We start from the raw sequence: 20,156 nt of genomic DNA, 5'->3' as shown, positions 1-20,156 counted from the left end.
GCCCTTCTCATAGACGCCAAGTGTATACATGGGCATCTCACCCCCCCGAGCACTTCTCATAGACGCCAAGTGTGTACATGGGCATCTCACCCCCCCGAGCCCTTCTCATAGATGCCGAGTGTATATGCTGGCCTGTCACCTTCCTGTCCCCTCACGCAGCACGAGCTGTGTAGTAGCCATCCTTGTTGTCCCTGTGGCCCCTGGCAGACAGTGAAGACAGGGGTCCCGGCTAGCTGTGTGTGTGGGGACCCTGGTGTTTATGGGGGTGTTGGCACCACAGGCTGTCTCGGCAGAGTGCTCGGGGAGAGAAGAGGACAGGAGACAGACCAGATGACCCCGATCTGGAAGGGTGGGTGGGGTGAAGGACCAGAGGAGGGCCCGAGTGAGGGGTCCCGGAGCAATCAAAGGAGCCACGGCTGGGACAACTCTCAGGAAGTGGGTGTCACGTCAGCTCCTTGTATCCCACGAAAGGTGGGATGAAAAGAATCCCCTTCCCAGGGCTGCCCCTTAGCCCCCGGATGTCCTGTGGGCATTAGTAGCATGGACCTGGTCAGGACAGCTTGGGTTTGAAGCTCTCCCTGCCACAGAGTAGCCGTGACCACATCTCTGTGCCTCAGTTTCTCCCTGTGAAAGGCGGGAGTGGTAGTGTTGGTCAGTGAGCTAGCACGTGCACAAGGGCTGGAGCAGAGCCGGGCAGGAGGGAACGTGCTCACACGCACTTGCCAGAACATCTTCAGGATGGACCCTGGCGCGGGTGCGGGGAGCCCTGTCTCGGGGCCACCGCCCCCAGGTCGCTGCGCTCAAAGTGTGCATTCCTTCGCTGCGCTCAAAGTGTGCATTCCTGTGGCCCGTCCGGCGTTGAGTGAACAGAGGTGCACGTCGTGCCTGTGCTCTGCTCTGGAGCGCCTGCCGACGGGGGGTGCTGACCCGCTGCGGACAGAGTCCTAAATATGCAGTGCCCCTTAAATTCCTACAACACTGTGACAAACGTCGTCATTTTGAACATCACATGTAAGATGTCCCCACATTCCTGTAGGTTTGACTCTAACCCTTGTTTCAGAGTACCCTGGGCCAAGTGTCGCCAAGCCTATTTTGGGCGTGGGAAAAACAAGCAGTCCCTTGATGCCGTGGAAAAGGCAGCGTTCTTCGTGACGCTCGATGAAACAGAGCAAGGGTACAGGAAGGAAGACCCGGATGCATCCATGGACAGCTACGCCAAGTCTCTCCTACACGGCAGGTGTTTTGACAGGTAACGTGGCTGTGTCTCTACCTTGAAGGAATAAGGCTTGCACAAAAACACAACTTTGGTTCTCTTTTCTGCGCGTGCATACACACACACACACACACCTCAAGCAGCAGACTTGAGATTTTTCTCTCTCCGTGCCCGACCACCTCCGATCGGAGGCGCTGGTCAGAGGAGTGGCAGCCGGCGCCCGGAATCCAGGCAGGAGAAGGTGGTGGACGGGGCTGAGCTGGGTGTCGGCTCTGGCTTGCTCCCTGAGCTCGTGACTGACCTGGAGCCTCCCTTCCCTTGTCTGCGGAGCGGTCCTGCCTGCCCCGCAGGGGGGTGTGAGGCTCGGTCCAGGGTAGGGGTGTGCGGGCGCATGGCCTCCCAGCTCCCTGCGCTTGCCTTGTGGGTCCCTTCATGTTAGAATAACATAGTCAGTTCTGCTTATCTTTGTGTCTGATAACAGGGAAGTGACTGATCTAAGTTCCCTGTGTGCTCTTATTATCACTCTCTGCGGAGATTTATGAGTGTCGGCCCGCTGTTTGGGGGGTGGGGACAGAGGAGCCCATCCTGAATAAGACAAGTACGTGGTTTTCGTTTGACTTGGTCTTTTTAAACAGTTAAGTCCCACGAACGTTTCTTTTCCACGTAGGTGGTTCGATAAGTCTTTCACGTTCATTGCCTACAAAAACGGGAAGATAGGCATGAACGCCGAGCACTCCTGGGCTGACGCGCCCATTGTCGCACACCTTTGGGAGGTGAGTGGTGGCAGCTTTGATGTGAGTGTGGGAATTGCTGTTGCAAATCCAGACCCCAGACCACGTTTCATTGTGTGATACCCGTCTGATCATAGAAGGTTTCTTACCGCACGTTGGCACTTCACGTAACGTTAATTAGCTGAACAAAAGGCCTTTGTGTCTTCATTTCCTACAACTTAGTTTCCTTAAATAGAAACACATTTAATGCCATCTCCGGGTAGAACCAAAGTAATGGAATGGCAGTGGGCTCTCGTGCGAGGACTCCAGGGCAGAGCTAAAGCAAAACCATTTCTTCTTTGCTGTGTTTTCGAGATTTTTCCCATGTGCCAAGTGTTCAGCACTAGAAGCAAGCATATTAAAATCCTGGTTGATAAAAATGCAACCACATCATTTAATTCTCAAAATTACCAAGTTATTTAAAAACCGCCAAACCCCTATCAGCCGGTCCCTCTACCAGCTTGTTAAAATGCAGTGTTGGATCGACGCTGCCACTTCTTTAAATTTTAAAAAATCCATTTCTCCCTGAACTGTTGGAACTGTCTTTGTGTTTGGCACGAACAATTGAAGGAAGGTTTTGCTTTCTTAACTCATCCGCCATGGTTCTTGTTTGAAGAAATTTCTAAACTCCGGGATTGTCAACAGTGGACCTGATCCAGAAATTTCGGTATTTTGATTTGATGAAACTCAAGGTAACTTTCTGTGAAAGCAACAAGGCCCTTTGAAATTCACCCTGAATGCTCAGCCTGTACTTTGCAGTCTTCTGCTCTAGTAAATGGAGTGAGTAACGTGACCTAAATTTGTGCATCTGGGGGAGCCACATCCCTGGGACTGCAGGCTGAGGACCCCACTGTCCTTCATAGGGTGTGGAGCTCGGTCGAGGACCTGAAATGATGAAATCGTAGTGAACTTGTAAAGACATCTTAACGCACGACCTCATCCTTTTTTTTCCTCTTCTTTTTAATTTCTGTGAAGGCTTTGAATCTCAACGTTTATTTTTAAAATATTCTATCCATTTTTGCCCTAGAGTCACACAAATCCTAGAGCATGTCCTGCTGTCTCTTGCAGGGCCTTGGCACACGCCCCCTCCTCTGCCCAGAACACTCTTTTCCTGGCCACGGGCCCCGTCAGGCCTCAGCTTGACCGCATTCCCTCCAGGCCCCTCCCCTGCCTTCTCCCAGTCCTGGGTTAGGAGTGCCTGATACCCACTCCAAGACTTCTCTTGACCGTCTTTTTTTTTTTTTTTTTTTTTTTTAAAGATTTTATTTATTTATTTGAGAGAGAGAGAACGAGAGACAGAGAGCATGAGAGGGAGGAGGGTCAGAGGGAGAAGCAGACTCCCCGCCGAGCAGGGAGCCTGATGCGGGACTCGATCCCGGGACTCCAGGACCATGACCTGAGCCGAAGGCAGTCGCTTAACCAACTGAGCCACCCAGGCGCCCTCTCTTGACCGTCTTATACCTGCTTGGGGCTTTGGCGAAACCTAACCTGCTGTTCCTTCAGCCAAGTGAGGTCTTCAATGTTGGAAAAAGCATAGACAGGGAAAACAAAGCATTACTTACGGTCTTTAAGATAGCGGTATGGTCCCAAGACGCGAACATACGATAAAAGCAGTCAAGTCTCAGGAGGGTCTTCGCCGCCCATCTGCTGATGCGGTGAAGATCCAGCCACCTTCGGCCCCTGGACAGAGCAGCTGGACACGGGGTCTGTCTACACAGCGGAGTCGTCCAGGCTTGCTGCACCTGTTCCAAGGATGTCCTGAGTGACAGCTTTTCTCGGTGAAGGAGACAGAACCCGAGCCACGGGCAGCCGGGACGACACGGGGTAACTTACCAGGTGGAGAAATCTGCACGTTGACAAGGCCGTGCTTCTATTTTAAGTGCTCTGGAGGAGATAAGGGTAAAGGGATTGCGTTGTGAGCCCAAGGCGATCACTCCTGTTCCTGGCAGCTGACAGAATGGCCTGTGGTTCCAGGGACAGGCCCCAGGAGCTCCCCACAGAGACGGGACTGACCCGCGCTCTCTTGTCACGGAGCCTCGAGCCAAATTAAAACGGGAGCTGGTCTGCTCACGGCGAGCCAGTCAAGAATAAATCTGGTCAGAGCTGGATCCCGTTTGCTGCCGACGCATTTCTGAAGCTTCAGTGTGTTGGACTCTCTGGGGGCTTTGATACACAGCGGCTCGGACACAAGTAGACTGCTCCTTCGCTTGCTTGGATCGCATGGACGCCGCCCACACGCATATGTGGCCGCCTCTGTGCGCCCCCACGTTGGAGCCCCCGACCCCTCACCATCCGGCAGGGCCACCAGCCGGACTTGGGTGTGGTTTTGGTTTTTTGTGGGTTTTTTTTTTTTTTGGCCTCCGCCACTGGGATGTAAGCTCCCTGAGTGCAGGGATTCCTTTTTTTTTTTTTAAAAAAGATTATTGTTTACAGAGATATAATTGACATACCATAAAATTCATCTTCTTAAAGTACACAATTTGCTGGGTTTGGGGTGTTTACAAGGTGGTTGGTCATACCACCATCACCAGCATCTAAGTTTAGGACATTTTCATTCCGCCTCCGCCCCCCCCCCCCCCCGCAACCCCCCCCCTACTTTCTGTCTCTCTGACTGTGTTCTGGCCGGTGCATGGGTGGTTCCACATTCCCCTGGGAAGCATTCGTGCATGGGTCTTACGTGAGTGCATGTTTTCATCTCTCGTGAGCGTGTACCCTGGAGCAGACTGGGTGGGTCAGGTGGCCACGTTTAACGTTTTGAGGAAAGGCAGAAATTCTGGTCTGTTTTGTTCACTGTTCTCTCACCGGTGCTCAGAGGGGTGCTGGCCCGTAGTAGCTGCTCAGTACATACAGCTGAGTGTGTGGGTGTGGGTGTCCTCGTGGGGCGCAAGAGAATGTCACAGCTGTGCCCGGGGCCTGGCTCACGGGGAGTGTGAAACCTGGGGGCACGGCTTCCCCCCCGGGAGGCTCGGCCTCCTCATTTACACAGTGGGTATAACGGGGCCTGCCGTCCAGACTTGGGGGGGTGACACCCAGCGGGCACCCGGGACCCGGAAACAGGCTCCGTCGGTGCTGGAGTCCTGGCCGAGCTGCTCGCCAGCCCACGAGCCGCAGAGCCTCCCCGTGTCCGGTTTCCTCCCCTCTACAACGGAAATAAGAACTTCCACGTTAGGTGGCCATGCAGCGCGTGTCCGGTGCGAACAAGCGCACTGCCAGCCCCGGGAGTCGCTCCTGCTAAGTCTTCATTACATCTCCTCGAAGAGCAAGCTTCTGTCTCCTCTGGAGGTCGTTTCAAAGATGCTTGAGGTAACACTGTTGTCCATAGTCTTCTCTGATCTGACGCATGTGTCTTTTTGTTTGCAACAGTATGTCCTGGCCATGGACTCCTTTCAGCTGGGCTACGCAGAGGACGGGCACTGCAAGGGCGACCCCAACCCGAATATTCCGTACCCCACACGGCTGCAGTGGGACATCCCGGAGGAAGTGAGTCCGAACAACCTGGCGTGGGGGATGAGCGCGAACGGTCGCAGCCCGCTTGCCCCCGCGTACTTGCTGCGCGGGCACCAGCTCAGCTGGAGGCCACGGACACGGACTTGTGTCCGCGCAGGGGCCACGGAGCTGCTTGCCACAGCTCCTGCTGTCCCAGGGGCCCCGGGAAATGGTTCTGCTTCAAGTTTTGGCGAAGATTGTCGGCGAGATTTCCAGCTCAGATTTGGCTGGACGTCACAGTGAAAAAGTGAAAAAACAAAGTTACTTCCTTTAGAGTGGAAATACTCTGAGATCACTAACTTATCATTTCTGTCTCTCTTAAAGATTTTCATACACAGGCCGCTCAATAAAAGGAAGCGTTTTGAGGAAGGAAGGTTAGGGTTGGAAATACCACATTCCTGCATATCTGATCCAAGCGCTCACTCCTGAGGCCCAAGGAGTGATTCTCGAAGTAGAAAATGCCACGTGTGGGGCTACCGTGTCAGCCAGGCCTTCTGTCCTGCATCCCCGGGGCCGGCGTGCACTCCTCAGAGGTGCTGCCGCTGCCAGGGTGTGGGCTGAGGGTCCTTGTACCTGACCAAGTTGGTCACCGTGTGCTCAAAATTTTTCTATAGATTTAACTTCTTCGAGCGGTTGTAGTTTCCCAGGACAATTGAGCGGAGAGTCCAGAGAGCTCCCTCCTACCCGCCTCCCCCGACGCAGCACACACACGTGCCCATCGCTGACGAGGGGTTCAGCGTTAGTTAGCGGTGCGCGTTCTTGGCGTTTGGACGGATGTATGGTGACCTGTATCCACGTCCAGCCTCACACAGAACAGTTTCACTGCCCCGGATCTGGGCGCTGCCTGTCCCCTGCCCCCCACGCCCCGGCGCCCAGGGATCTTGTCACGGTCGCCACAGTTTGCCTCGTCCAGGATGTCCCGTTCTTGGAATCCTATTGAATGTGGTCTCTTCAGACCGGCTTCTTTCCCTTAGTCACATGCGTTTAGGGTTCCTCCACGTTCTCTCATGGCTTGGGAGCTCCTCTCCATGGCATGGTCGTACCATGGCTCGTTTGTTTTTTAAAATTGGGTCCTGGGTCACCACAGTGGATTTCACAATACTAAACAAAGTGGACTGTGCGGAATGCCCTGTGGGGTCGCGCTCAGACCAGGAATCGGCAGTGCCCCACCGGCCTTCCTCCTGCTCAGGTCACCCCGGCACTCCTGGGCGAGCGGGGGGCCCTGTTGCTCCCGGACTGTGGCTCCGGGAAGAAAACGGGATTGTGTGTGTTTCCAAGCAACAGCGCTGTCGGCTGCACGAAAATCTCGCCTCTTCGGGGTATGTCACCGGCCAGTAAGTAACACCTCTTTCTCCTTTTTTCTCCAGTGTCAAGAGGTGATAGAGACTTCCCTGAACAGCGCCAACATTCTGGCAAATGACGTGGATTTCTACTCTTTCCCATTCCACACCTTTGGTAAAGGGCTGATCAAGAAGTGCCGGACGAGCCCGGATGCCTTCGTCCAGCTTGCTCTCCAGCTGGCGCATTACCAGGTACGAGCCCGGGGTTTCGTCACGAGCACTCAGGGTCCTGAGCATGTGCCCGGAGCCACTTGCCCCGGGGGTGGGGAAGGCTGGATGCCTGTCCCGGGGGCCAGCGGCTGAAACACAGCCTGCTCATAGTCCTGCCGTGGTCCAGGCCTTCTACCACAGACGGGATGGGACGTGTGCTGAGCAGATTCCCTCTCGGCGGGGGTGGGGCGAGTCAAGAAAAGACACAGATGCAGGACAGCAAAAGAGGTAATGTTAAAATCAGAGAAACTGGGATAGGTGGGCCCAAATCGTACTTCCAGGTGTCTCTACGGTAGTTCTTAACAAAGATGATCAAATCACAAAGCTTTCTTTTCCCAAGTAACATACTCACCGGAGTGCATGCACGCGGAGCCATTGGACAGAAGCGCGGCCATCGTAGGAGCTCTTTGTCCGATGGAGCGAGGGGACTGACAAATACAGTAACTAGATCGAGGAATTGGATCTTAGCATTACTGAGCTTGAGATTAAAAATTGCTGAGCAGACTTGGCATGTAAATACGCAGTGTTCGGGCAATAGAAGGAGGTGCCATCTCAGATACAGAGATTTTCGTAAAAGAACAGCAGGTTCCGTGGTAATACATTTGCAGATCTCGAAACGATTATTTTCTGCAGCGACAGAAGTTAGTAATGCTGACCCAAGATAAGGTAAGAAGCCAGGAGGAGGTCAGTCCCCATGATGAAAGTCAGAAGTTGGAGAGCCGCCCACCAACATGAATCTGCTTAGAAGCAGCTTCGTTGCTTGGATGAGCGTAGGGTTCCAGAGGCTTCCGAAAGTGAGGGGCTGCCCGGTTGATGCCCAGAGCCAGCTTCATTTTGGGCATGATAAGGAGCTGCATAGAGCCGCCCAGGTGGTGCGGAGTGCCTTGCAGGAGCTCTGAGGATGAACGAGGGGGACTTTCTCATCTCTGCCTTACGCACGAGGAGGTGAGCTCCCTTGCCTGAGACCCACAACTCACAGTGGCGTGGCTGAACTTGGATCCAGGCAGGCTGGTTCTAGAATCCGTGTCTTAATTGGAGGGATGATGCAAAAGAGCCGTAGACCAGTTTTGCTCATGAATGTACATACAAAAAAGCTAAATAAAATACTAGCAAATAGAATCCAGCAGTGTAGGAAACGTGTAATCACCAGCAGCAGCTTATGGTGCCAGCAACAAGGGGATGGTTTGGTATTAGTAAATCCAGTAACAGGTTATATTATTAGGTAAGGGAAGAAAAAGGATAGTCGTCTTGACAGATACTAGAAAGACATTAAAAACTTGGCATGCATTCCCGGTAACACCTCTAAGTAATAAGAGCTGTTTCCTTAACATGATAAATAGCATCATGTATCAGTAGCCATATGGCTTTAAAGGTGAAAATGTGAGTAACCCCATTAAAGCAAGGATGAGGCTGCTTTCCACTGTTCTCGAAGGCCTTTTTGTAAGTACAGTGACTGCAGCTGTTGGGATAATTGGGCAGGAGGAGGATCAGTATGTCTTCTCAGGAGATGGAGACGGCAGAAAAGCTTTTATAATTAAGGAGGCTGCTCAGGAAGGAGCCCGGAGCAGAATTCTACAAAGACCAGTATCTCCCTTGTCTAGCACTTGGCCAAGTAGAAAGTACAGTAGGGCAAGTGGAATGGGAACCAGAGATAGGAGCCTGGGATCCAGGCATACGTTTATAAAGCAGGTGGGACTTTTGGGGAGGGAGGCAGAGACAGTCTCCAACAGGGAGACAAGGCTTTGGTTTTGGGTAGAAAGTCTCAACCCCACAGAGGCGAGTGTGCCCAGTTCACACGTCCAGTGTGGACACAGTCTGAGGTCCGGAGATGATTTTGGGAAGGGAGCTCAAGCGACTGATCCTCAAGTTCATTTGGAATAGGTGGCGTTTGAGAATAACGAGTAACATTCTGAAAAATAAAAGTAACGAGGTGGGCACTTGTTCTTCCAAAGCCTAAAATGTAGAAATTGGAAGAGTCTAGTAATGAGCAAGGTGCAGCACTGGGCCGTTCTCTGGGATAAAGGCGGGATTTAACAATCCTGGGAGGGGATGAGTCGATTAGTGAATGGGGTTGGAAAAATTGGCTAAGTGGTTCCTTTTGGGAAGCAAATAAACAGCCCAGTAGGAAAATGGAGTCAGAGCAGACGTTGGTGATTCACGAGAGCAGAAAACTACAAATTGTTAGGGAATGTACGTGGAAAATTTAATCTTGCTAGGAATCCAATAAGTGCAACGTAAGAAAGACTGCATTCTTGCCTCTGTGATTTGCAAAGGTCTTCTTTCAGTTCCGTGTTTGTACGGGGGAACTTAGGGAAGTGTGCGTGCGGCCGCTGGGCTCATACAGCGGGAAATGTGTGTCCTGAAAGTATACCCATTTCCCAGGCAAATTCTTCCTTGAGAATTGTATCCTTTATGGACAGGTTCACAAAGATGAGCTGAAACATACCTCTTGGTAAAAGTTTGAATCAGTCGAAAAGGTTATCAGCGTGAAACGTGTTAAATTGTATTTTCGCACAACAGACCGTGTGTGATGGTTAAATGTGTCTATAGCGTGTTCTGTGAAAACATTTGGCCATCAGACACCACGTGAAACTTTTGAGTTTTTACTACGGTGATCTGTAAACCGCCTACGGGCCACATCCCGCCCTTCACCTGTTTTCACATGGCCCTTGAGCTTAGAATGGTGTTGTGTTTTCAATAATTGAAAAAAAAAACAAACAAAAAGAAGAATGCTATTTCGTGACGTGTGAATATCAAATGTAAGTTCAGCGTATTGTTAGCATTCAGTCACACTCGGTGTGGATGGCCTGTTCACAGGTGTTTCGAGTGGACTGAGCAGGTGCCACAGAGACCGCCTACCTGGCCCTCAAAACTGTGATATTTGCTACCTGCCTGTTATGTTATGGAACACGTGTCCTAGCTCTTGCTTTATCCTGTGCAAAATCTAGTAGGAGTTGATGAAGAATACAGCAAGGGGCTGTGAAGGTTGATCTTTATTTTCTTACACTGTTCTTTGTTCACGTTTTTTGCACAAGGTGCATTACGATTGCTTTTTAAGAAACCCTAAGTTACTTTTTCGAAGTTACAGATCACTTGTTTTCAGTACTTATAGCTGTTCCTTACCCTCAGGCTGGAAATAATCAGGATTTTATTCTCCACCCTGCTTCCTCCCCCCACCCATGTCAGTTCTTCACGGAGCACTCAACCTATTAAGAAGGGTCAGTGTATTGAGATGACCTATTATTAAAAACGTGAGGCAGATCTTCCCGTTCAGAAGTTCTTGTGTGCAGGCTCGGTTGAGCACCAACTGCGTTAGGGACGTGGCTCTGTGGAATTGTGGCTTCGACCCTTCTCTGCTCAGCTCAGAGCTGCAGGACCTCCCCTTGGCTCTGCATAAATCCAGATGTCCTGCATGTCCTGGGGGTCTGTTCCAGGCTTCTGACCCTTCTCTGTGCCCTGGACCCTATAGGCAGTTTGGGAAAGCCTTGGGGAGCCCATCTCAGAAAAACATTTATAAAGCATTAAAGGAAATACATAGATATTACAGAGGTAATCAGTTAGTAAAATGCACGTCAAAATATTAAATGTAAATGAGTGGCGCAGTGAGTGTAATTATGCACTAAATTTAGGGTGGCAGAGCTAATGACTACTGTAATTTTGAAGTCATGATAAGCGTAGATGGTATTTTGAGACATCTGCAACAACCATAATTTGTGCAGATAGCTGTGATTTTCTCTTCAAAGTCACCGCACTGTTGGCGGTTACTGTGGTTTGTTGGCTGTGCCAATAAATGCTGTATTTGAGTTTGAGGTTAGTAGACATTAAAATATATCTATTTTTCCCTTCCAAGTTAACATGTTACGAAGGTTAGTGACCGTTGGTCTGATCCCTGTCTGCCCTTCCAACCTTCTCTCATAACACATCCGGTCTCATTCACTCAGCTTTTGCCACACTGGCCTTTTCGCTGTGCTCAAATATGTCAGGCTCATTCCTACCTCAGGGCCTTTGCACTTGCTCTCCATTGGTGGTTGCTGTTTCCCAGATCGAGGTGTGGTTGCTCAGGTCTCTGCTCAAGTGCCCCTGTCTCCTATTTAAAATTGCTCCCACCCCCTCGCTCTTCTGTCACCCTGCCTTGTTTCTGTTCGGTGCACCTGTCACTGTGTAATATTCTGTAACCCCATTTCTCCCATTAGAACATTTGCCCCTTGAGGGCAGGGACGTGATCGGTCCCCAGTGCCAGGAACGTGCTAGCCACAGAGGAATAGGCATCTGTAAATAAGTCATGACTGATTGAATGAAGACACTTGGCGGGGGTTGTAATTTTAGTCTACAGCTATTTGCTTCCTGCTTTGGGGCCATGTTTAGTTTTCATTTAGAAACTAGAGGTGAAAAATTCCACATGCCACCCCCCTGAACCCTGAGCCCCGAGCCCCGGGGCCACAATCCCAGGGTGTGACTGGTTTGTATTCTCACACCTTTTCCTGCCCATATCTCCACCGACCATGTCTTTTGATCCGGCTCATTAGAAACTGGAGGTGTTCTCCCGATGGCGGCTGGTTGCGGCAGGTGAAGTGGGGCTGCAGGTGCAACCCGGCTTGGCTCTCAGGGGGGCGGGGCGGGGCTGAGCACACTAACATGCAGTGCATTAGCCGAGAGGTTTTTAGACGATCGTTTGCAAAATTATGGGTATCAATGCATGCCTGTGCTGACCACTGACACAATTAAAGTTTGGTGTTGGAAAGTGGACCTCGCATAAATCAGTGCATTATGTATCCCAAGCTAACGTTTATTGAATGCCTAAAATGCCAGATTTCTACTTTTCTCTTATAGCTCCTTCTCTTCCCGCTCTCCCCTCCCCACTGCCTTGTCACGCGCCCCTTTGAACCTGCCCGCCGGCGACAGCTGGTAGGAAGTTCTCTGAAAGGCATATTTGACGAATCACCTGGACCCCCCTGCTTACCTGTTCTATTCTTATTCTCACTCTACATAGAATAGAATGAGGAGTTAGAGCCCCTCTTGGAGCCCACCCAAGGGAAAAGTAATGACTGGTGTGTGGAAGAAGTGTGGTGAGTTGGTGGTTCCTTGTGCCGGGCGTCGGGGGCAGCGTGGAAGGCTTCCGTCGGGGCTGCCGCGCATGGATGGCAGTCAGCGGCGGCTCGTCACAGACCTCCGGGCCTGTGTTCCTCACCCCGTGGCCTGCTCGCCTCGTCACTTCACAGGCAGGACTGGGGGAGGGACAGAGCCCCGAAGGCCACTCCCAGGCATGGCCCGCTCACCGGGAACTTCAGCCTTGACTCTGGCACTGGGTTTTGCTTCACCGTATCGGCTGGTGGCAGGGTGTCCTCTGTGCCCTAGGGGTCAGCAGGGCCCAGATGCCGAGAGGCGTTGTCCGGTCAGGAAGAATTGGGGTCCACAAACTGCTGTGGGCCACTTTACCATCCAGACTGGGAACCTGGGCGTCTTGGAGCTGGCCCGGCGGCCGGGGTCAGTTGGCAGGTGATTTCGTCCCGTAGCGCATGCGGTGGGACGCTGTGTGCTCCTCGGACCCTGTCCTGCCCCACCTGCTGCTTCTCCCTGGAGCCCCTGCTGAGCTGTCCTCCTGTCACCTCTAGGGGGCTCAGCCTCAGGCGCTACCTCTTCTGTCATCCTGTCCCGCTTCTAGTCCCCGGACCCCACGGGGCCTCTGCCCATCTTGCCCTCCCCTTTCCCCCACACTGGGCATGGGCTCCTTGGCCCCGCACCCAAGAGGCCAGCGTGGCTGGAGACAAACCCCAAGGGGCTGCCTCTTCCACTTCCAATTACTGAGTGCTGACTCTGGCAGGCCCCCGGGCAGCTCCCTCTATGCCCCTCTGTGCCGGTTCCCCACGCCTTCACTCTGACTCCCGGCCCCTCCCTGCTTCCCCAGCCTCAGCAGGCCAAGCCTTCTTCTTGGTTCACGGAGAAAACGAGAGCGTTCCAAAGAGACCTCCTAACCGTCCCCCCCCTTCCCCACAGCCGCCCCCCTCTGCTCCTGTCCGGTGGGGCAGCTGGCCACCTGCCCTCCTGCTGGGGGACATTGCTCCTCACCTGTCCCTTCTCTCCTGGGTCATCCTCATTGTCATCCAAACATGATGGAATATTTCCTGCCAACACCTTGTGTCTTTGAATAATTTCCAAATGTTGCATGCCCATCTTGTCACGTATCCCTTCCATAAGTGTGTCTGCACTCGAGTAGGTGTGTGAAGCTCAGGAAATTGTGCCATGGCATCAGTTGCATCTGGAAATAGGACCTGGGCTACCCAGAAACTGCCCCCTCCCACCCACCCCCAGGCCTTTCCAAAGCTAATGATGTCTCCGTCTGCCTGTTGCACTTGCACAACCCCGTGTGAAGACTGATGAGGACTAAAAGCTAAAGCTGACCGTAACCCATCCCTTCTTGTGCATTAGAGTCCATCAGCGGGCCCTGCCTTGTATTAAAATACTTTTCCTCTCCCAGGACATGGGCAAATTTTGCCTCACGTACGAGGCCTCCATGACCCGGCTCTTCCGAGAGGGGAGGACGGAGACTGTGCGTTCCTGTACCGCTGAGTCGTGCAACTTTGTGCTCGCCATGGTGGACCCCACCCAGACGGTAAGCTGGCGCCAGGCTGAGGAGGTCCCGTGCACACCTTCTCCGGGGGTGCCGAATTCAGCTTCTCTCCCCGTCTCTTTTCAAGGGAGCTAAACGGGGTCCCTAACACAGAGGTTAACGCTTGCGTCGGTTCTGTAATGTCTGCGAATCAGCTTGGACTCCCTAGGAGTCTGCACTAGAATCTCACATGGCATGGGGAGGCATGGGAGTTGGTGTGTGGGTGAGGAGCCTGGAACCGTGCCATGGAACCTTCTACTCGGGCTCAACGGAGCCCACTGCCCACACCCAAGCTCCCCCCACAGGCTCGGGGCTCGGGTTTTCCCTCGGGTTGCCCCGTCGGCAGCATGATCTGGGGAGGGGGCAGCTGCTCGGTGGGGCTTCCGCTCTGGCACTCTCTCCTGGAGACCCCCCGGTCGCCTGCTTTAATGGTGCCGTCGGGCCACTGCAGAGAAGGCTCATGTGGTCCATCCTGCACGACGTGACTCTCCCACCCTTTGTTGCTCAGGTTGAGCAGAGGCTCAAGTTGTTCCAGATCGCGTCCGAGAAGCACCAGCATCTGTACCGACTCGCAATGACGGGCTCTGGGATCGACCGCCATCTCTTCTGTCTTTACGTGGTGTCCAAATACCTGGCCGTGGATTCCCCTTTCCTGAAGGAGGTAAGTCCCCGCTGCTGTAGCGGCAGCTCGCCCAGGTTTCTTGGCTAAGCTGAGAGTGAGTCAGGGCAGCCTCGCCAGTGGGTCTTTGGGCTCAGCTGTCATCACGGAATCAAATCTGAGCTGTGCTTTCAGTGCTGTGCCCCTTCAGTCCCCCGGGAATGCTGTGTGTCACACGTACCCTCCTGACCTCCTCGACGCAAATGACCTCAAGCTTGGGTCATTGTAGGGTGTACTCGAGTAATTAGGAAGTGATGAGCCCTTGAGTGTTTATCACTCTTGTTTTTAATACAGTTTATTTAATTTTAAGGTATGGAATTTAACTTTAAATAATGCTGTGTTGAACAAGCAGCTTGAAAATTTCCTAAAAATTAGCTCCAGCAGAGCACGGCCCCCTTTCTGAATCTTAGTTCGTGTATCTGCCCCCTTTTTTCTGAGGGCGTTGGCCCCTCCAGTCCAGATGCCCTCTCTGCGCACGTACTGGCCCGAGCCAGCGAGGCCATCGGGGACGCAGACCTCCGGCGTCTGAGACAGCCCGGACACCCAGCGAGCCTCTCCCTGTCTCCCACCGGGGCTGAGCAGGGACAGAAGAGGACAGCAGTGGGACAAGTGTCATTAGAGAATCTCCTTGTTCTACTCAATAGGTTTTATCTGAGCCGTGGAGATTATCGACCAGCCAGACTCCTCAGCAGCAGGTGGAGCTATTTGATTTGGAGAAGAATCCGGAATATGTGTCCAGCGGAGGGGGCTTCGGGCCAGTAAGTGTCTGAGTGTAGATACACACGGAGCTGTGTATCTGGGGACTGGACGTGCCCGTCCACCTCCACTGTGGGTCTTCCTGGACTCTGAGCGCTCCTCGTTTCCTTGTTGGTTAACCCCCACCCACCCCGAGGAATTCTGCAGGTGATTAATGCAGGTGTTTACGCTGTCTTGTCTGTAAAATGTGAGAGAGTCCCCTTTCCACATCCTCTTGTTCCCTGAGGTTAAACTTCATCTTACCTGGTTCTGTAGGTCGCCGACGATGGTTATGGCGTGTCATACATCCTCGTGGGAGAGAACCTCATCAGTTTCCATATATCTTCCAAGTTCTCCAGCCCTGAGACCGTAAGTACAAAATGAAGCCCCCTTTCCTAAAGATGGAGTATTTTTACTGTTTCCTTTTTCATTTGACAGACATGTTTTTCCTTAATTTGACAGAAAATAGAAGTTCGACTGTATGCTTTTACTCAGTTTGGACATTTTCAATAAATGAGTTTTTAAATTCTTTCACCTAATTTTTTTTTTTTTTTTAAAGATTTTATTAGAGAGCGAGCATGAACGGGGGGCAGGGAGGGGCAGAGGGAGAGGGAGAAGCAGACTCCCCTCTGAGGAGGGAGCACGACATGGGACTCGATCCCAGGACCCTGAGATCATGACCTGAGCCGAAGGCAGGTGCTTAACCGACTGAGCCACCCAGGCGCCCCTCTTTAACCTAATTTTAAAGAAATGATCTTATTTGGTTGTAAACGTTTGTCTTTGCCTATAGCGATGGTCTTAAATCTTCACGTGGGAGTGCTTGTATAATTCTCAGACTCTGATATCGGAGGGTGGATGGAGGTCAGCGCGCACATGCTAAGAAGAACGTATATAAGATGACGCAGGGCCTGCAATGTTCTGTGGGAGTGGAAAACGTGACTTCCTTCCTAGCATGGCACCCTGAATCCTTGTTTCTATTTTGCCTTTCCACGTTGTGTGTCCCCTGAAAGCACGGCCAAGTTCACCGTTAGCAGAGAGGATTGGAATTCACTTATGTATTGTGCTTTATGTGATGCGTTGATGTTAGGGGAAGCCTTGCATCAAGACCACAGCCACGTGAACTTAGAAAATGTTATCTCTTTGAACCCACAGCGTTTCTCCAGAACGTGTAACTTAGTGATTAAGCCATTCAGCCAGAGCCCAGAGAACCGGCAAAAAAGGAACTTTTGTTCTTTGAGTCAGGTTCCAAGTGTAAAGGCCTGAAGCGTGGGGGTTTCCGTGTTGTAACGTGCATTTTTGTTTTTTGTCTTCACACGAAAGGACTCGCATCGCTTTGGGAAGCATCTGAAACAAGCAATGACTGACATCATCAGCTTGTTTGGGTCCAGCGCGAACTCCAGAAAGTAATTCCACTAGAGCCGTCGCGAAGGAAAATGAGCTCTTCCGATGAAAAACCAAATGAAAATTAGCTGTCGATCCTGATTGTAGTTCAGGATGCAAATTTGCTCTACAAAACTCAGAAGTTTTCCTTCCACTGAGGGTTTGGTGTTTTTCTTTTTATAGAACAGCAGGTCTCCACCACGTGAAGTGTAACTACTTCCTGGCAGGTCCTGACTTTGGGAATGTTTTGATAAAGTGCTCCCCCTCCCCAAAAGTTTTTGCATCCGCCTGTGTTGACTGAGGGACGAGAATATGGTTGAGCTCTTGAAGGGATTAGTGGGGTTGTGACTTCACACATTGGACATGCAAGTGGCACATTTCCTCGGGGAGTGACCCAAGACCTGGTACTTAGGGGCATTTCCTTTTACCAGAGCTGCTTTTGTTCAGAGAGGAAAGCGGTCGAGTTTTGGAGGGTTAACCATTCGTAGTGACGCGTGTGGAACGCACTAACGGGGATACTGTGCTTCTGGAAACAGTTTTTGTCACTGTGGGTAACTGTGTCATCAGCTGGTTTGGTAGCCTGTATTTGCCTCCCTGTGTTGGAAGCGCGTAGTCCGCCCCATCTTTAGTTTTACTGACCGTGCGAGTCTTCAAAACCCAGTGCCTTAAAAGCAGAAGGCCCTAAGCGAAAGGGAGACCGTGGGAAAGATTTCCTGTGTCAGGTCTTCAGGTGGACTTGTGAGTGTCTTACTCCCCTTCTCAATTTACCAAATGGGTAACCCTTAAATAAGTGTTTCCTATGGTTTCCCTGCCCCTAGAAAGGCCAGTTCCCTCCTGAGGGCAGCTGGGCTGGATTCCCCCGTCATCAGACCGCTTTCCTTGTGTCATTAAGCAACAAAAGAAAGGGTGTGTGTGTGTCTGTGTGTGTGAGAGAGAGAGAGAGAGAGAGAGAGAAATGGGGAGCAAGGGATGTCATGGTCAAGTGTGAGGTGTCTGGAGCAGTCACTGAAGAAGAAAGTATAAGCCGTGGCTCCGGAGCACCACTTACCCAAGCTGACAGCAAGGGAGGGCATGACATTTACCGCTGACAAAGGAATAAAGCTTGAGAAACAGGAAGAATAGCCTCAAAATGGTCAGGAGAGTGCAGCGCCAGTCAGCTCCAAGAGTGCTTTCGAGTCCCACCTGGCGAGAGAGAACCACTCTCCTTTGCAGAGGAGATGGAGGGAGATGGAAACGGCAGGCCACGTCATCTTGGTGACGGACGAAAATGTCGCAGGTGACAGGTGCTAGGTTTAACACAGCCTGCCCTTCAGATGGGTGTGCCTTTATCTGAAAGCGTCTGACTGACCAAAAAGCAATTATACACTGAATCGTCTTCAGTATTTAATGTAAAAATAAAGGATCACAGAACGAGAAAGACCCACTGCCTCCGGGCCATAATGACCAGCTTAGCTGTCCATTTTTAAAACTGTGTATTTATTCTTCTGACCACTCTGTTCTGGTGGGGCCTGCCTCTGTGAGAGCTGTGCAGTCCAGCGATTACCAGGCGGGGCTGTTGGAGGAGACGGGCGCCTGCCGCAGCGCACCTGCATATTTTATATATGTATATGTGATAATGTAAAAATCCCACCTAAACGGGCCAAAGATTTTTTTTTCTCTTAAAAGCAAGAAGAAATGAAAACACACAAACAACTAAAATGAAAACCAACAAGTACAGTAACAGCCCCCGCCCCCCATTCATCCATGGTTCACAGTGGAGGAGGTGTGGGGGGAAATGGCCCACTCTGCCCTGGCCCGGCGTGGCTTCCAGTCAGAACAGGCATCAGTCGGCATCAGGGCCACCCCAACCCTGTGCTATCGACCACTGACCGTAGCATTCCCATGTGAATTCCAATGTTGCCGTTAGCACTCAAACACGTTTGGGCTCGTCTCTCAGGTTTAAATATTTCAAATGTAATTAATTGTTAACCAGTGCAGTTATCAATGCAATTTTATATTTCCTAAAAGAAGGAAGAGTGGGTTTTTATTGTACATGTTGAAAGGAGGAGGGAAGAGTATTATGTATTTAATTTAATTTGGAATAAGCCATAGTCTTAAAAGAGCTGTGGTTTGAATTTGTTATCTTGGGCTGTCCATTGCATGTAAATACAAGATGCTCTTTTGGATGTAAATCTGGGAACTGTAGTATGAATGTTATCATTAATAAAACATTAATCCCAGCCTTTGTTTCTGGCTCTTTTGTTATATGAATAAAGAGGTTAGAAGTCAGGGATGAAGCCCAGGCGCTGGAGACAAAGGAGAGAGACCGCAGGAGGCTTGCACAGATGGCCCGGCCTGGGCAGAGTGGACATGACAAGATTCACTGACCTGGCTGACAAGGGCAGCTGCTGAGTTGGGCTATGGGTTTCCACTCTATGTTTATGCATTCTCTCCCTGCTCCCGTGCCCGGAATGGTGTCTGACACATAGTAGGTACGAATCAAGTATCTGTTCAGCAAATGCATGAATTGAGTTTTCTCAATAGTCTTTATTGAGCGCCTACTGTGTGCTAAGCTCGGTACAGCGGGGACAGCATCAGGCTTCGGCGGTGGTGGAGATCAAATCCAGTGGGAGGAGGACAGAATCCAGACAACTATCCGAAGGATCCTCAGTGTCCAAGGCAGATGAGAGGATCACGTTGTGGGCAGAGGTCGCTGGCTGAGAAAGGCGGCCGATTGGAGGGGAGGCCTGAGTCACGAGCAGCTGGCTTCGGCTGATCCAGCAGGGCTGGAAGAGCATCTAGGAGTGTTGCAGAGGTCCTGGGCCTTCGAGTCTGGCCAGTTTGTGAGTCACCCAGGTGGCTGTGCACATCTGATGCATGGGAGCAGCTCTGTAAAAATGTGTGAATGGTACGGTCATGTGGGTTGATGTGCTTGCTCAGGCTACTCAAGCTAGTCAGATTTTTTTTTTTTTTAATGAGGGCTCTGCAGTTTATATCAACTGCATTCTCAGTCCTGCCCTGAACTCAACTGACTTCAACTGTGATGTGATTATGTTTCAGCCATAAACCCAGAGTCAGGCCACCTACGCACGCATCTGTATGTGAGGCCCTGGAAAGGGCTGGAAGGACACACAGCTGACTTAAATGTCCCCTTTGGCAGGCAGCACGACTGGGGATGGCATGGTCCTTAAGGGAACTTCGGCTCTATCTGTAATGTTTCAATATTTCAGTATAGAGTTTATTATCCAGGGAAAGAAAAGAATCTATCCTAATTTTGATCTGAAGAAGTCAGACTGGTCTGGGGGCCTCACTTTCCCCATGTGAGCCTGGAGCTGAGGACCCTGAGAGCGCCCTTCCTGGCCCTCCTTCCCGCAACCGCCCGCCCCCGCCCGAGCCGCCTTGTTCTCCGCGAGCCCCGCCCACGCCCCTCCCCCGGTTCGGCCCCGCCCATCGGTGCCCCGCCCGCGTGAGCTCCGCCCCTAACCGCCAACGGCCGCCGGCACGTGAGGGGCCGGCTCGCCCAGCCCGGCATCCTCGCTCGGCGCTCCGGCAGCGGCAGCCGCGGCGGCCCCAGGTGTGTCCCCCGGAGGAGGCCTGACCCCGCGCCCCTCCGGCCGCCGTCGGGTCTGCCCGCTGTCCCTCGGCCGGGCCTAGGGGTCTGGAGGCGGGGAGGGGGACAGTGGGTCCCCCGGTCGGCCCCTCGGGGGCGGCGGGACCCCAGACCGGGTCATCCCCTCGGGAACGGAAGGACCCCCGCCCCGGTCGGCCCCTCGGGAAC

General features: G+C 52.0%; 2 protein-coding genes across 2 annotated transcripts in view; both read left to right on the top strand.

Moving 5' to 3' along the window:
- The window catches only part of CPT1A (carnitine palmitoyltransferase 1A), a 50,486-nt gene extending 31,868 nt beyond the window's left edge, over positions 1-18,618 (top strand). The window contains exons 11-19 of the mRNA XM_032414532.1: positions 1,061-1,249; positions 1,881-1,986; positions 5,347-5,463; positions 6,837-7,001; positions 13,495-13,629; positions 14,135-14,287; positions 14,929-15,042; positions 15,296-15,388; positions 16,340-18,618. Of these exons, the coding sequence (XP_032270423.1) occupies positions 1,061-1,249; positions 1,881-1,986; positions 5,347-5,463; positions 6,837-7,001; positions 13,495-13,629; positions 14,135-14,287; positions 14,929-15,042; positions 15,296-15,388; positions 16,340-16,426 (1,159 nt within the window). The 3' untranslated portion in view covers positions 16,427-18,618. The remainder of the gene's footprint in view (positions 1-1,060; positions 1,250-1,880; positions 1,987-5,346; positions 5,464-6,836; positions 7,002-13,494; positions 13,630-14,134; positions 14,288-14,928; positions 15,043-15,295; positions 15,389-16,339) is intronic.
- Positions 18,619-19,887: 1,269 nt separating this feature from the next.
- TESMIN (testis expressed metallothionein like protein) overlaps positions 19,888-20,156 on the top strand; it is a 38,675-nt gene continuing 38,406 nt past the window's right edge. The window contains exon 1 of the mRNA XM_032413801.1: positions 19,888-19,952. The gene's annotated coding sequence lies outside the window, so the exon portion shown is untranslated. The remainder of the gene's footprint in view (positions 19,953-20,156) is intronic.

The sequence above is a fragment of the Phoca vitulina genome, unplaced genomic scaffold (genome assembly GCF_004348235.1).
Source record: "Phoca vitulina isolate PV1807 unplaced genomic scaffold, GSC_HSeal_1.0 scaffold16, whole genome shotgun sequence".
Classification (NCBI taxonomy): domain Eukaryota; kingdom Metazoa; phylum Chordata; class Mammalia; order Carnivora; family Phocidae; genus Phoca; species Phoca vitulina.
The sequence above is the reverse complement of the archived record's forward strand: the minus strand, read 5'-3'. Positions and strand labels throughout refer to the sequence as shown.